General features: G+C 45.0%; 1 protein-coding gene across 3 annotated transcripts in view; it reads left to right on the top strand.

Moving 5' to 3' along the window:
• The window catches only part of RAPGEF5 (Rap guanine nucleotide exchange factor 5), a 233,892-nt gene extending 221,352 nt beyond the window's left edge, over window positions 1–12,540 (top strand). For all 3 annotated transcript variants that reach the window (XM_065939593.1, XM_065939594.1, XM_065939595.1), the window contains 2 exons: window positions 5,178–5,232; window positions 8,170–12,540. In XM_065939593.1, coding sequence (XP_065795665.1) covers window positions 5,178–5,232; window positions 8,170–8,288 — 174 coding nt within the window. In that variant the 3' untranslated portion in view covers window positions 8,289–12,540. The remainder of the gene's footprint in view (window positions 1–5,177; window positions 5,233–8,169) is intronic.
• Window positions 12,541–13,387: the final 847 nt, after the last annotated feature.

Here is a 13,387-nt window from a genome sequence, read left to right as displayed (position 1 = left end):
TGTCCTTCATGGATATAAAGGTGGGATTTGTCGGGTCTGCCTGGGAGAGGAAGGGCCACCCATTTATCCGCCTGTGGGCAGGTGCCACTATGTGAGACCACCTCATGCACAGTGAGAAGGGGGTCCCCCGCCAGCCCCTTCCTACGTATCCCTGAAATGCCTCTTCGTGGACATTCCTGGGTGCTCTGTCATGCAGCAGGCCCCTCCTAGCCTTTCTCACCGGCTGAGGGCAGAGCGGGTTGCCTGTAAGGGCTGAGCAACTGTAAATGGGACTGCTCCAAGGAGACCCTGCTGACTACAAGAATGGATTTGTTTGACAGACGAACTTTCGTGTCAGAGATGAGCCTGCCATGCATGATTAAAGATGATATCAGTGACCCCTGTCCATAGACCCTGACCTTTGAGTGACCTTTTTAGTAATGGTAATGGATTCGTGTGAACTCTTTCAGGAGTGGGCCCCTGGTTCCCTGTGAGACCAGGTCAGGCATTTGCGAGAAGGTTCAGTGAGCTGGGGGGCCGTAGACCGTAACCAAAGAACAGCCAACTGATGAGTCCAAACAGGGTTAGCCTCTGGCCTTTGCCTCCTCGGTGCCCAGCTCTGACTGTGGGGTTAACTCACTCACACGGGAAGAGATGTCATGGTGTCAATGCAGGCAGCTCTTGCACAACCTGAAAACCCAAGCAGCTGGGATCTGGAAGATTGACATCTTAGGGTGTCTTGCCATAGCTCTGTTTTAATAATTTGAGGATGATCGCTTTCTGGGTAGTTAGTTTTTAAGTGGACACGTCCATAACTTTTCAAGTCTCTCCCGGCACTGTGTGCTTTGGAATTGAGCTCAGTTATTTTAGATACTTCAGTCAAAACAACGCAGCCTGAAATAGATATTTAAAAGTATTGAGTTTTCTTGTGTTAAAAGTATTATTCTTGTATTAAAAACATTATTTTTTAGAGATTTGTTCTGTCACCCACTAATGTTCTGAAGATCCCAGGGCCTATTTGTGGCCTTAGATTGTAGGCACCAACATGCTAGCCTGTCGGCAGGTCATCTCCAGTGTTTGACAGTAATGAAGTGACTGCAGGCGTATGAAGCTGCTAGTCAATATTTATTTCAAATCTTGGCCAACACCTCTGCTTAAGATCACCGAATAAGCTTTGGTGAACATGTGTGAAGATGAGGGAAAGGTGTGAAACACCAAATGGAGTTTCCTCTGAGGGTCTCACACCCTTCACCCTGAGTGACCCACAGGCAACACGGGAGAGCGGGAGGTACTTGGTATACGCCGAGTATTGTCTGTTGTGAACGGCAGACTGGTGGTTCACCTTCTTCCCAAAGGGAACCAGTGACTCAAGTTCATTGTGTCATTTCCTCTCAGATGGAGCTATCCAAGTGAGAGAACAATTTGAAAAATGCACAGATTGGAAAGAGCAGTGGAAAGCTTCCTGCACCCTCTCTGTTTCATTCTGACCAGCGTCTCTGGTCTTCCCCGGCTTTTTCCAGTAGAAGCCTTTTAATGCCAACCAACCTAGTCTAGGGTCTTGCTTTCACAGAGACAAGACTTCAGACTGGCCATAGGAACTGAAATGAAGTCTGACTAACAGTACTTCTCTTGGGGTCAATACCTGTTAGTATCCTTAATATTTTAATAAAGCTTAATGAAATAACGAGGTATAAACAAGTAATCTTTCATTTTAAATTTTAAATTCTTAAAGAGAACTGTCACTGAAAAGATGGCTAGGAGATAAGCGCAGTTATACACGGGTGCAGCAGGCCCTTGGCACACAGTGCACCCCTCATGTACTCGGCTAGCATGTCATTTCTAAAGGGAGCAGATTCTGTAGCGTCACTGAGTTCCTGGTCCTCAAGGCAGATGACACTTAAGGAACAGCATGCCCCATGCTGACCCCCTCCTTGCACAGAGAATTCAGGGTGAAGTCAGAATTTTTTTCTGGAAGGACAAAATACTATTTTACATTGTATAAAGCCCTATGTTATACTGGGATGCCAGAGAGTGAAACTGAATTTTCTAGTAGAGTCAGTAGTTTCAGCACGTTTCTTAGCAAAAGACAGGGTTTCACTTAAGCTAAAATAGCATCATCTTTCACAATAATGAACCAGTAGACCCTAACTGGATTAACTTGTGGGAAGCCAATTCCTCATGATGGATATTAGCCAGAGAGCAGATAATTCAGTGTATTATCTTTATCAGGCTGATCCCGGCCAACGCATTAGGTCAGAGAACATAGAAGGCTCAGAAGTGCTTCATTGGATGTAATAAGTTTTCTATTGTTCCCCTCGCTGTGTCAGCAGCTCCAAACGTATCAGCCTCAAACCATTAAATAATAAAGAAAAAAAATGCATTCTTCTATATTTCTCTTTATCCCTCGATGTTAAGACATCATCGTTTATCGTAGCTCCTCCCTCCCACTTTGGAAAACCTGAAGATGAGATCCAGGCTCAGGTTGCAGGGCTGCCCTGAGTACCAGCCTTGCATCAGCTGTGCACATGGCACATGACAGAGATCCAGGTGACGCCTTAAAACAGCGAGAGAACGGTCCTGGGAATAGCGGGAAAACTGGGGGAAGGAAATTCAACAATCCATTCACAGACATGAGTCAGGCCTCATTTCCTTTACAGCTGCAACTCGGGCTGCTGCTGGAATCACTGTCCTATTTAATTTTTTCACTATTGAGTAGAAATACAATAGAAATGCAGCCCATAAGAACAGTTTAATAAGGAGGTCATATTCAGATAATGTTTCTGGAGGTCTGCTGAATTTTAAGTAATTGTTTTAGTGTCAACATTATTGTGTTAGCCATCATTTGTTGAGGGTTTGCTGTCTATAGGTTACCCTGTGTTCAGTGTGTAGGCAGGACATGAAAAATGATGGCCCAAGGTCCTAACTGCTGTGTATAAAATAAATACTATATACAGATATATTGTACACCACAGGTGAATATAGCCAATATTTTTAATAACTTTAGATGGAGTATAATCTATAAAAATTTTGAATCACTGTGTTATACACCTAAAGCTATTGTAATACGGTAAATCAACTATATTTCAATTACTAAGAAAAAGATGATACCCATTTAGGAAGGTTTGGAGGACCAGATTATGAATAATGTTGATTCTGGAATTATAGGGTGAGGTTTGAATTTTGTGTGAAACAGAGTGTGGAGTCTAGACTTGCAGAGGACGGGAACAGGATGACAGATGTTTGGAGATTATTCTGCCAGCTGACAGGAGGAAGTGTAGTGGGATAGGTCTTGTCCTAAATGCTGTCTTTCCTTTACCATGGAAAACTGACTGGTAGAGAGAGCTGGAAGACAGTGCGGGAACACAAGTATGAGACGTGGGGTCTTGTCAGCAGGAAGGAGCTGCAGGCTTAAGAAACCTTTTCCTGGAGGTGAAAAGAACTTTAGAGAACTTGAGAAATTAAAGCAGAAAACTGAAGACTAATGAAAGGGAATGTAAATAATAAGCAGGGAACAGGCTCTGTAAAGATCCTGATGTTTTAGAAGATGTTCGTCTTTCATAAACATCCCCTTTCCCATCACCATTTGCATTTCTTGAGTCTGATTCCACAAAGTTCCTGCATCTGTTCAGCAGGTGTGTGTGAGGTCCGCGAGGCCCTCTTGTGGTAGCTGGTCTAGAGGAGGAGAAAGGTCCCCCCGATCACGACAACACAAGCCCGGTAAACCCTATACACAGAGCAGTGGGGAGGTTGAGAATGGCGCCTCCTGAGTCCAGAAGGGAGACCTCAGAAAGGCTTCATGGGGAGGAGGTGAAACTTCTGAAGTGAAAGCATAAGCAAATGTGGACAGGTAGGTTGAGGTTGGACGTGCTGCCTTTTTTTAATATATTGCCATTTAAATATTCATTTTTTTTCTTTCATTTGAGGTATAGTTGGTATACAATAGTATATGTTATAGGTGTACAACTTTGTGATTCATAATTTTTAAAGGTTCTACCCCCATTTATAGTTGTTATAAAATATTGGCCATGTTCTCTGTGTTGTACCATATCCTTGCAGTTTATTTACTTTATGTGTAATAATTTGTACTCCTTAATCCCCTTCCTCTCTCTTGCCTCTCCCTTCTTCCCCTCCCAACTGGTAACCAACCACTAGTTTACTCTCTATTTCTGTGAATCTGTTCTATTTTGTTATATTCACTAGTTTATTTTTTAGACTTCATGTATAAGTGATATCATATAGTGTTTGTCTTTCTCTGGCTGACTTACTGAACTTAGCATAATACCCTCCAAGTCCATCCATATTGTTGCAGATGGCAAAATTCCATTCTTTTTAATGTCTGAGTGGTATTCCATTGTATATATGTATATATGTCACGTCTTCTTTATCCACTCACCAGCTGATGTGCACTTAGGTTGCTTCCTTATCGTGGCAACTGTGAATAATGCTGCTATGAACGTTGGGATGCATGTGTCTTTTTGAATTAGTATTCATTTTCTTCAGATATAGACCCAGGAGTGAAGTTGCTGGATATGATAGTTTTGTTTTTAGTTTTTTGAGGAACCTCCATACTGTTTTCCATAGCGGCTGCACCAACTTACATTCCCACCAGCGGTGTGCAAGGGCTCCCTTTTTCCATGTCCTCAGCAACGTTCGTGGTCTTTATGTTAGCCATTCTGACAGGTGCGAGGTAACATCTTGCGGTTTTGATTTGCATTTCTCTGATGATTAACACTGTTGGAACATCTTTCCATGTGCTGTCAGCTGTCTGTATGTCATCCTTGGAAAAATGTCTATTCAGGTCGTCTGTTCGTTTTGTGATTGGGTTGTCTGTTTTCTTGATGTTGAGTTATATGAGCTCTTTATATATTTTGCATATCAACTCCTTATCAGTCATAGTATTTACAGGTATTTTCTCATGTTAAGTAGATTGTTTTGTGCTGTGTTCTTTACAGTATGTTTTTCCAAGTCTTGGTTAGAATCTGTGCAACTGGGCTTGAGAGCCACTATTTCCGCACACAAGGTCTAGATATTCTTTTGTAATCCCAACTCAGTATCCTCAATTAAAGCTAGGTCTAGCACCAAATACAGCTCTTCTGTTTACATCCAATGGTGTTAGACTGTTCAGCCCTGCAGCGCTGCTACTTCAGCGACATCTGAAATGGCCCTTCCCCTGACGTGTTTCCTCTCCTGCCTTTCAGCATATGATCGCCGACACTGTCCGAACCCTGAGACACTGCAGGACTAACCAGTTTGGTGAGTCGTTGAAGCTGGTTTCGGCATGTTCATTTATCATACGTTGGTGCAGACTGTGGCCATTTCACAAGTATTTGGTGATAGAAAATGTAAACAGGTGGTAAAATACAATATTCACATCGTATGCATGTATTGTATTCTCTCCGTTTCATCACTGCATGCCTGGGATGGAGAGTAAGAGAAGAAACGGCAGCTCTTCATCCTGCCCCAGCAGCAGGTCTTCACTGCCCAGTGTGACTTACAACTATCAGAAGCTCCCACTCCACCGCCCGCCCCGAAAGTCCTGTTTGCTCGTCCTCTGGCTCAGAATGACCTGTGGGTTTATCAGGGTGACCCTGTCCTTCACCTCCTTGCCTGGAGCCTTCCTGGAATAGGAATAGTTTGAAAAGTGCCCAAAGCAGTCTTCCAGAATCTTTTCTCCTCTCCAGCGAAAACTTTCTGTCTGGAGCTTCCTTTGACTGAAAAAGTGTTTTTCTGGGCACTTTTGTAGACTCCCTACTGAGACTAATGTATGTAGGAATATTTGTTTCTTTTTAAATCTCAGGAATAATTTACATTATGTTTAAATGATGTTAAGACATTGCAGGAAGGAAGGAAATCGGAATGTATTGAGTTCAGGGAGCTTTCATATGGGCAGTGGAATCCTGACCCCAGGGCTGGTGAATGGAGGTTATTGACTCTGTGTATGCAGAACAGAAGGCCCCGGCTCCGAGAGGCTGACTCACTCGGCCGATCCTCAGACCGCCCGGCTGGTACCCTTTCCTTCACCTTGCACAGACTTTAGAGATAAAAAGGCAGTTTTTTGTTTTTTCTTTTTTTAGAAAAGACAGAGTTCATAATTATAAATCAATGAGAAGTGACCACTAGGTAAAACCTAACTTTGAGTAGTACATACTCATTGTAAACCAATGTTTTTCAACAATAGAGAACTATAAAGTAGAAGGATCAAAGTCCTACTTCCTAAGGAAAATATTGCTAACACTTTGGTACATATTGCTTAAGAATTTTCTTTCCATTACATACTCTTAAGAATTTTCTTTCCGTTGCCAGTCTTGAGTAGCTTTATTGTCCTCCAACAAAGCAGCTGAACTTCTGTGTGAATTACAGAATTTCTACTTGAAAGAGAGAATTATAAATACAGGACCTAATCTTCTAAATGTTCACATCAGCAAATATTGTTTGATACATGCTTATATAATTCTCCATTAACTACTCAAGTATAATGCAGTTTCAATAGAAATAGTTAAGAACATTGTCATGTATATTCATTCAAATGTGTAAGCATAATATTGCTGATGAGTAAAGGATTTGTATTTCTTTCACCCTCCTTATGGGTTCTCAGCAAATTCTGGGACCTCAGCCTCACTTGCCAAGGGCTTCTGGTCTATATACACTGCTTGTGTGGGCAGGAGGGTTAGAGCGGTGTGGCTGGCCTTGACCTTGCCGTCAACCTCCCATCACCAGAGGAGAAGTCTGCAAGGCACATAAGCGAAGGAGAAATTTAAATGACCATCAGGCCATTTGGTGTTTCGTATTTACCTATCTTTAAAAATCAAGTTTGGAACTGAATTACCTAAATTCATTTTGACAGTTTATATAGGCAAGGTCAACCAACTTCAGCACTTGGAAAGCCACTTTGAATTACAGAGCGCCCTGCAAGGGTCACGCATCATGGTTGGAAGCATTCTTCATGCTATCTTTTTAAGACTGGAAAGTTAACAACAGAATTATCTTGGAATCATCATGTTTTCTAAACCAAACAAGGAGGATGGTAAAACTCTTGGTGCTTTTAGTTGTTGAACCGGAAAGCCTTGTTTCTATTAAACCTAAGGACTACAAGCCATCCATAATATACATACCTTAAGTTTTTTCCTTAGAAAACATATTTGTCACAGAGGAGGGGAAAAATGGGTTTTCCCCAAGAGAAAAAATTTCTGCATTAGAATGCTAGAATTAGAGGGCCTTTAGAATCTAGCATTAGAATGCTAGAATGCTGAGAGCCTTTTCCTTCTGCTCAAGCTGAACTCACCCCGTGCTTCTCCATCTGAAACCCCATGGATCACAGAGGCTCACAGTTACCTTGTCTTTCCAGAATGTAGCTCAGCCCATCCCCACAGGCCATGAGGGGGTTTTTGTTTGTTTTTGACTACGGGAAGTGGGCCTGCGCCACTGTCCAGGCTACTGTATCTCTGGTTCCTTATCACAGCTGCCAGCAGCCCGGCGTGCAGGGTTCACGGTGCCCCAGAGCCTCTTGTGGCCCTTTGTCTGCTGGGCGTTTGGGAGTAGGAACCCCTTTGCCTTGTCCTTGTCTGGGCAGATGTCAGCCCATCCACACACTTCCTGAAGCTGCTTTGCCTGTTAACCAGACTTTCAGTTCACTTCAGCAGTGTTTGTTCACTCAGTTGCTCCCTTAAATCCTGCCCGCCCCCCAAAAGACACCAAAATATTATGTGAAATACTTTAAAAAAAAGAACTATTGTGTCCATGCAGCCACCAAATTGGCAGTGATTTCTGACAGTTTCAGCCTACGATACAAGAGCCTGTGAAGGCCATTTAGTGGGGAGCCAGGACCATGGGCCTGGGGGCCTCGTGGTCTGGGCTCCAGTCCTGCTCTGCCACTCACCTGCCATGTCTGTGCTGTTCCCGTTTGGGCGAGAGGATCATAACAACCAGTAAATACTATATCATGTGAGGAGACATCACTGTCTCGGTGTTGGTAAAGCATGTATCTTGCCAGTCTGATCACCTCACCTGAGGAATCTAGTCTGAGCCCAGAAAGCATCGACATGATTAGTAAACAGACATCTCTTCTGGGACTATGACAAATGAGGGTCAGCCTTCTGGAGTTACACTGCATCTTCATGCAGGATTTTACTGGTATTTAGAAATAGCTTACTGCTCTCATGAGATTGACTTTTTTCCCCTTCCCCAACATAGGAGGTGACATATCTCCAAAAGAGCACCCAGAGTTAAAGTCCTACGTGCATCACCTGTACGTCATTGACAGCCAGCAAGCCCTGTTCGAGCTCTCGCACAGGATCGAGCCGCGTGTATGAGCCCCACCGCACACTGCCTCGCCTCCCCCGGAACCGCAGCACCGGAGCCACAGGGATGGCAGTGCCAAGCGTATTATGTTCCTGCGAGAGAAGTTGCTGAGTTTTATCAGCGTATCACAATGAGACGCACACAGCAAAGCCAGCCAGAGCGTGCTCAGGAAGTGATGTCAGCCACCTGAGTTGGGGAGAGGCTGCTATCGAAAGGAGGCAGCAGAAGAGGAGGCAGAAACTTTCTCGAAATGAGAAGTCTGGCTTTTTAGGATCACTGTGTTGAGCCAATCATTGTTCACTTTGCAACGTGCCAACGTCAAGGCAAGAGGCCGCCCCTTGTCATAAGGTGACCAGACAGCTCGGTTGGAGTGCGCAGGAGCCGCGGGGAGCTTCACTTGGCCTGGCAGTAGATGGCTGTTTATAGGCTGTCAGAGTAGGAGCTCCTTTGAACACTCAGACAGTGATGGCATCTCTAGGTTTCTATGGAGATGGACTGGTCTTCATCGTTACAAACTATGACATCACCAAAAGCTACTTGTGTCTAGGGAGGCAGTGAGCACTGGCCGCTGCCACCCCTGCTGTAACCTGCAGAAGAGAAATGTCGAGGCATGCATTTCTTAGCAGCTCAGTCACTTCGTGCTGTATGCTTGCGGGTAACATTCGTTTCTGCACAACTTGATCTACCGCTGGAAGTGAGTTAGACTAAGTTGCTTTGCCAACATGGAAAACATAGTCATCTTTAAGAAACTGACTCACTGTTTGCTTTCTGGGGATTTTCTTTACATGTGCAGGCAGGCGCTCATCTCTCCTCAAGTACAGTATGATTTTTGACAAAAGCACGGTGGCTGCCACGTCGCGGGCACTCTGTAACTGTTTCTGGGGGTGACAGTCACAAAAGTCCAGCGTCTTGCATCTGGCAGTACCCTCGTGTTCTCACGTTTCGGCCACCTCGTGCCTGCACTCTGGAATGAGAACAACCAGTACAGGGGGGTCTACATGGGATTTGATGTGTGGAGTGCTTATAGCTCCCTGGAGAAGAAGAAGAAGGGATATAAAATAGTGGCAATGGCCTGTCTTTAGCAGATGAAAAGAGCCCCCAGAGATCCAAATATCTGACTTATGTTGGACACTTAGAAGTCCTGTATCCCACCTCCCAACCAAGGCAGGGGGCCTTTCTATAATTTGCCTCTTTTTTCATCTCAAAGTCTCAGAGTCTTTTAGATCTCTTTTTATTTCCAGTTTTAGAGATTGGGGCTCCTACAGTAAATAAGACCTGTGGCTGTTCTCATGAACTAGTTTGCCTCAACCTTCAAATGAACAAAAAAACCTGTGGGAAACAATATTGAAATCCATCCCTGCCAGCCAGATCCTTGTCCCTTCGCTTAAATACAAAGTTCCTGCTTCCCATATTAGGTCCATTCATTTCCACACGTGTGACCCTGGCGCCCCTCTCGCCAGCCCTGCCAGCTCCTGTCCTCGATGCCTGTACAGAAAAGCTTCCTCTCCTCTCATCAGCATCTCATTACTGGGCTGCATCCAGCGCTTTCCGACACCTTCATAGCAGCGCCGTTCCCTGGGCTTGGCAACCACGCTGACCTGGAGAGATCGCTCGAAAGAACCACGTGGAGCCAATTTGGGGACGACTTGGAGAGAGCGTCTGTCCCATTGTGTCCTTCAGCCCTGCAAATGAACAGGGCTTGACAGAAAGGCACCGTCCAGGGCTGGTCCACTCAGAGAAATGCCCCAGGCAGCTGGGAATGGAATGAGACTCACTGGAAGAGGTCAGAACCATCAGAACCAGGGAAAAGCAATTTCTCTCGAGGCCGATCAAACAGTAAAGAAGTGCTCCCCTTGGCGATTACTGGTGACAGCACCAGTGTGTGTTCTGGTCTTTTCTCTATTCTTAGGGAGTAGCACTTAGCCATTCTGATCCTGTGAGGCTGTTTCGACATCATCTCTGTGTTTTAGAGTTTGAGTGATTATTCGCATTAGATTTACACTGCTCCATCTAGAACTACTGCAGTTGCTCCAGTGGAGAGCTATTTCAACACAGCACCTGCTGCTTGGACCTCAGCTCAGATATTCGCATGGCCAAACAAATCCACATGTACATCAGGTCTGAACAGATTCTGAGGATGTATTCAGTTTACCCCCATGTGGTATGAGTGGAAACAGACTGGGGAGAGAACGGCGTCTGCCTACTGTTTCCTCCAGTCATGGGGCTCACGTGGCTCTTGAGGTCTCCCCAAGTCATGGGGCTCATGTGACTCTACGGGTCTCCCCAAGTCATGGGGCTCATGTGGCTCTTGGGGTCTCCCCAAGTCATGGGGTGCATGTGCCTCTCAGGGCAGCAGAAGGAAAGGAGGATTTTGTTCTGCTTAGTTGTGCTTTTCCATCCCCGTCTTCTGGAAATCATAATCTCCAAATCTTCCTGAAATTTAACAACAGTCTCCAGAGGTTTCTCTGGCAGCAGGTCTTAGAAATTTCAGAAGCACCGAGAAGGCCTGAATCTGAAACTGAAGGATTCAAGGCAGGATCATGGGGACCAGATCAAGCTTAATGTGAGACCTTGTAACAAGTCTGGAGTTGTCGGAGTGAACAGGCTGCACAGAATTTAAGCTGGGTCCCTGTTAATAGGAGTAGGTCATATTCCCTCACCAGGAAGATGTATAAGCTCCTTTCCAACTCTTACTAGATTTTCACAGTTGCACAAAATCTCCGTTCACTCTGAAACATGTCATGTATCTGCAACCTTCACCAGCGAGGAGTGCATGGACCCTTCTAAGAGGGTTCTTTTTGCTACAGCACAACTTTCAGACAGCCCTGTGGGTCTTTGGATTTGTCAGCATTCCGGCAAACCAGCCCTCTTTAGAAGTTAGCATAGGACAGTGTGCTCTGAAGGGTTAGTTGATCAGTCGTGTCTGACTCTTTGTGAACCCATAAACTGTAGCCCACCAGGCTCCTCTGTCCATGGGATTCTCCAGGCAAGAATACTGGAGTGGGTAGCGCCATTCCCTTCTCCAGGGGATCTTCCCAAACCAGGGATTGAACCCAGGTCTCCTGCATTGCAGGCAGATTCTTTACTGTCTGAGCCACCAGGGAAGCCCCAGCAACAGTTTCCTATAGGCAAAATCATAACCATTCCAAAAATATTAAATTTTTTCATACACATTTGCAGATGCTCCAAAGACTACAGTTTTTTTTTAATTCACTCTCTGTTACAGTCTTTACAATTGCCAAATGGTTGTAGTGAAACTTATTATCACCTGCATTTTCTTTATTCTATCTCTGCAGAATAAATTTATTGTCTTAGACCCCTATCCACAAGCAAGTCGGGTAGAGCATACCTGAAATTCCAAGGCATGAGGATAAAGTAAGAACCCACCCCTCTCAATTTGTGGGGAGAGGTGTACTCACCTCTCCGTAGGGAGAAACAGTAGTATGAAGGTATTGGTGGCTTTCAGTCCCTGGAGCCTGGCCTTGACAGCTGCCCTGACCCTCGCCCTGTGGTTTTGCCGTAGTCATCACTCACCACAGATCCCAAATGTCCCTGGATGGCACAGGGAATCCGAACTTCTCAGAAACTAGGGGCAGATCAGATCCACTGTGGTGGTCTCACGCGGTGTTTAAATGCGGTCTAATGCGGAATTTCTTTTAAATGCTTCAAAGACGTGTCCTTAAAATTTCAGCCTGCTTATTAACCAGTGAGCCATTGCGCTTAGAACCAGTGCTGGAAAAACATTTTTTAAAATTGCCAAAAAGTTAAATGAAATGTACTATATAAAGCAAAGCTGTATATACTAAACATTTTTTAGCAGAGTACTATTTATTTGCATAGCCTATTTATTGTATTCGTATTACACTGTTATTAAAGACTGGGATGAAGTCAACCGGAAGCAAGGACTCTTGACTGCTTTGACCTTGTCAGCTTGCGTTAACAGTTAGAAGATAGAAAACCTGCAATCAGGGCGCCTACCTAACTTCTCAGGGACTACACTTCGTAGTTTTCCACCATTAGAAGAGCTGGTAAATATGAAACACTTGTGGAATTACCAGAATTGCCATTAACAGTATTTTCTTTCTCATATCTCATGCTTTCTGCTTCTGTACATATGACTGTGCTGTGTATTTATCAAAGCTAGTAAGCAATAATTTATATGTAAAAATGGCCAAGCAATATAAGGTGAAAACTTATATAAGTTACTGTTACCTTGTATTTTCAAGTGTTTTTTTAAAAAACTGCTTTTCCAAATATAAGATTATGTTAAAGATACACTATTCACGCCTCAGAGCGTCTTGCTTTGTGATGTTTGGGGACTCTAGCCAGTGTTCTGGCACCGTGTTATGGTCAGATTGAAACTCGGGAATCGTTTACCCACAGAGTGTGCAACAGGTAGGTGAAGAGATTCTCAGGTGGCCCATGGAAGCCAAAATCACTTATGCAGTTATTGCAGAACCTAAACATGCTGTGTGGGAAATCACATCCTTTTCTGGGATGTGCAGAGTCCCCACCAGCACCCCCAGTCCCCACCAGTCCCCAACAACCCCCACCAGCACCTCACCCCACTCAAGTGGAATGGGGTGCTCTCCCTAACCAGCCCAGACATGGAGGGAAGCTCCAGGCCCTTGTGGGGATGCCCGAGGCCTGGACCAGCGGCAGCACAAGAGCCGGGGTGGGATGCTGAAGCAGAGGGGTGGTAATGATGCGCCACAGGCCGGAAAGACATTAGACTGTCATACCAACTCTTCTCTAGCCCTTCCTCCAAGAGGATTATACATCCTTTCCCTTGGTGTCCAGCTTGGCCTCTGGCATGTGCTGATCCTTCCCTGCAGGAGGACTATGTTGAATTGAGTACTAGCCAAACATCCACTTCTCTTCAGTGAAAAAGGCAAGGAGTGACCTGTGTGGCTTGGAGACTGAAGCTTCGAGGTAGCCTGTGGCCGTCATGTCTCTTCTGCTGTGAGACCCGCGGTGCCCAGGTAGAGATGTCTCCACCCACTGGACTCTCCAGCTTGTGGAGGATGTGTCACTTGAGGGAGAGAGAAAACACCCTCATTCAAAGCTACTGAGACTGAATGGGTTGGGGCGGCGGCGACCTAGTATTACC

Source organism: Muntiacus reevesi, chromosome 6, assembly GCF_963930625.1.
Source record: "Muntiacus reevesi chromosome 6, mMunRee1.1, whole genome shotgun sequence".
In the NCBI taxonomy this organism is placed as follows: domain Eukaryota; kingdom Metazoa; phylum Chordata; class Mammalia; order Artiodactyla; family Cervidae; genus Muntiacus; species Muntiacus reevesi.
The sequence above is the reverse complement of the archived record's forward strand: the minus strand, read 5'-3'. Positions and strand labels throughout refer to the sequence as shown.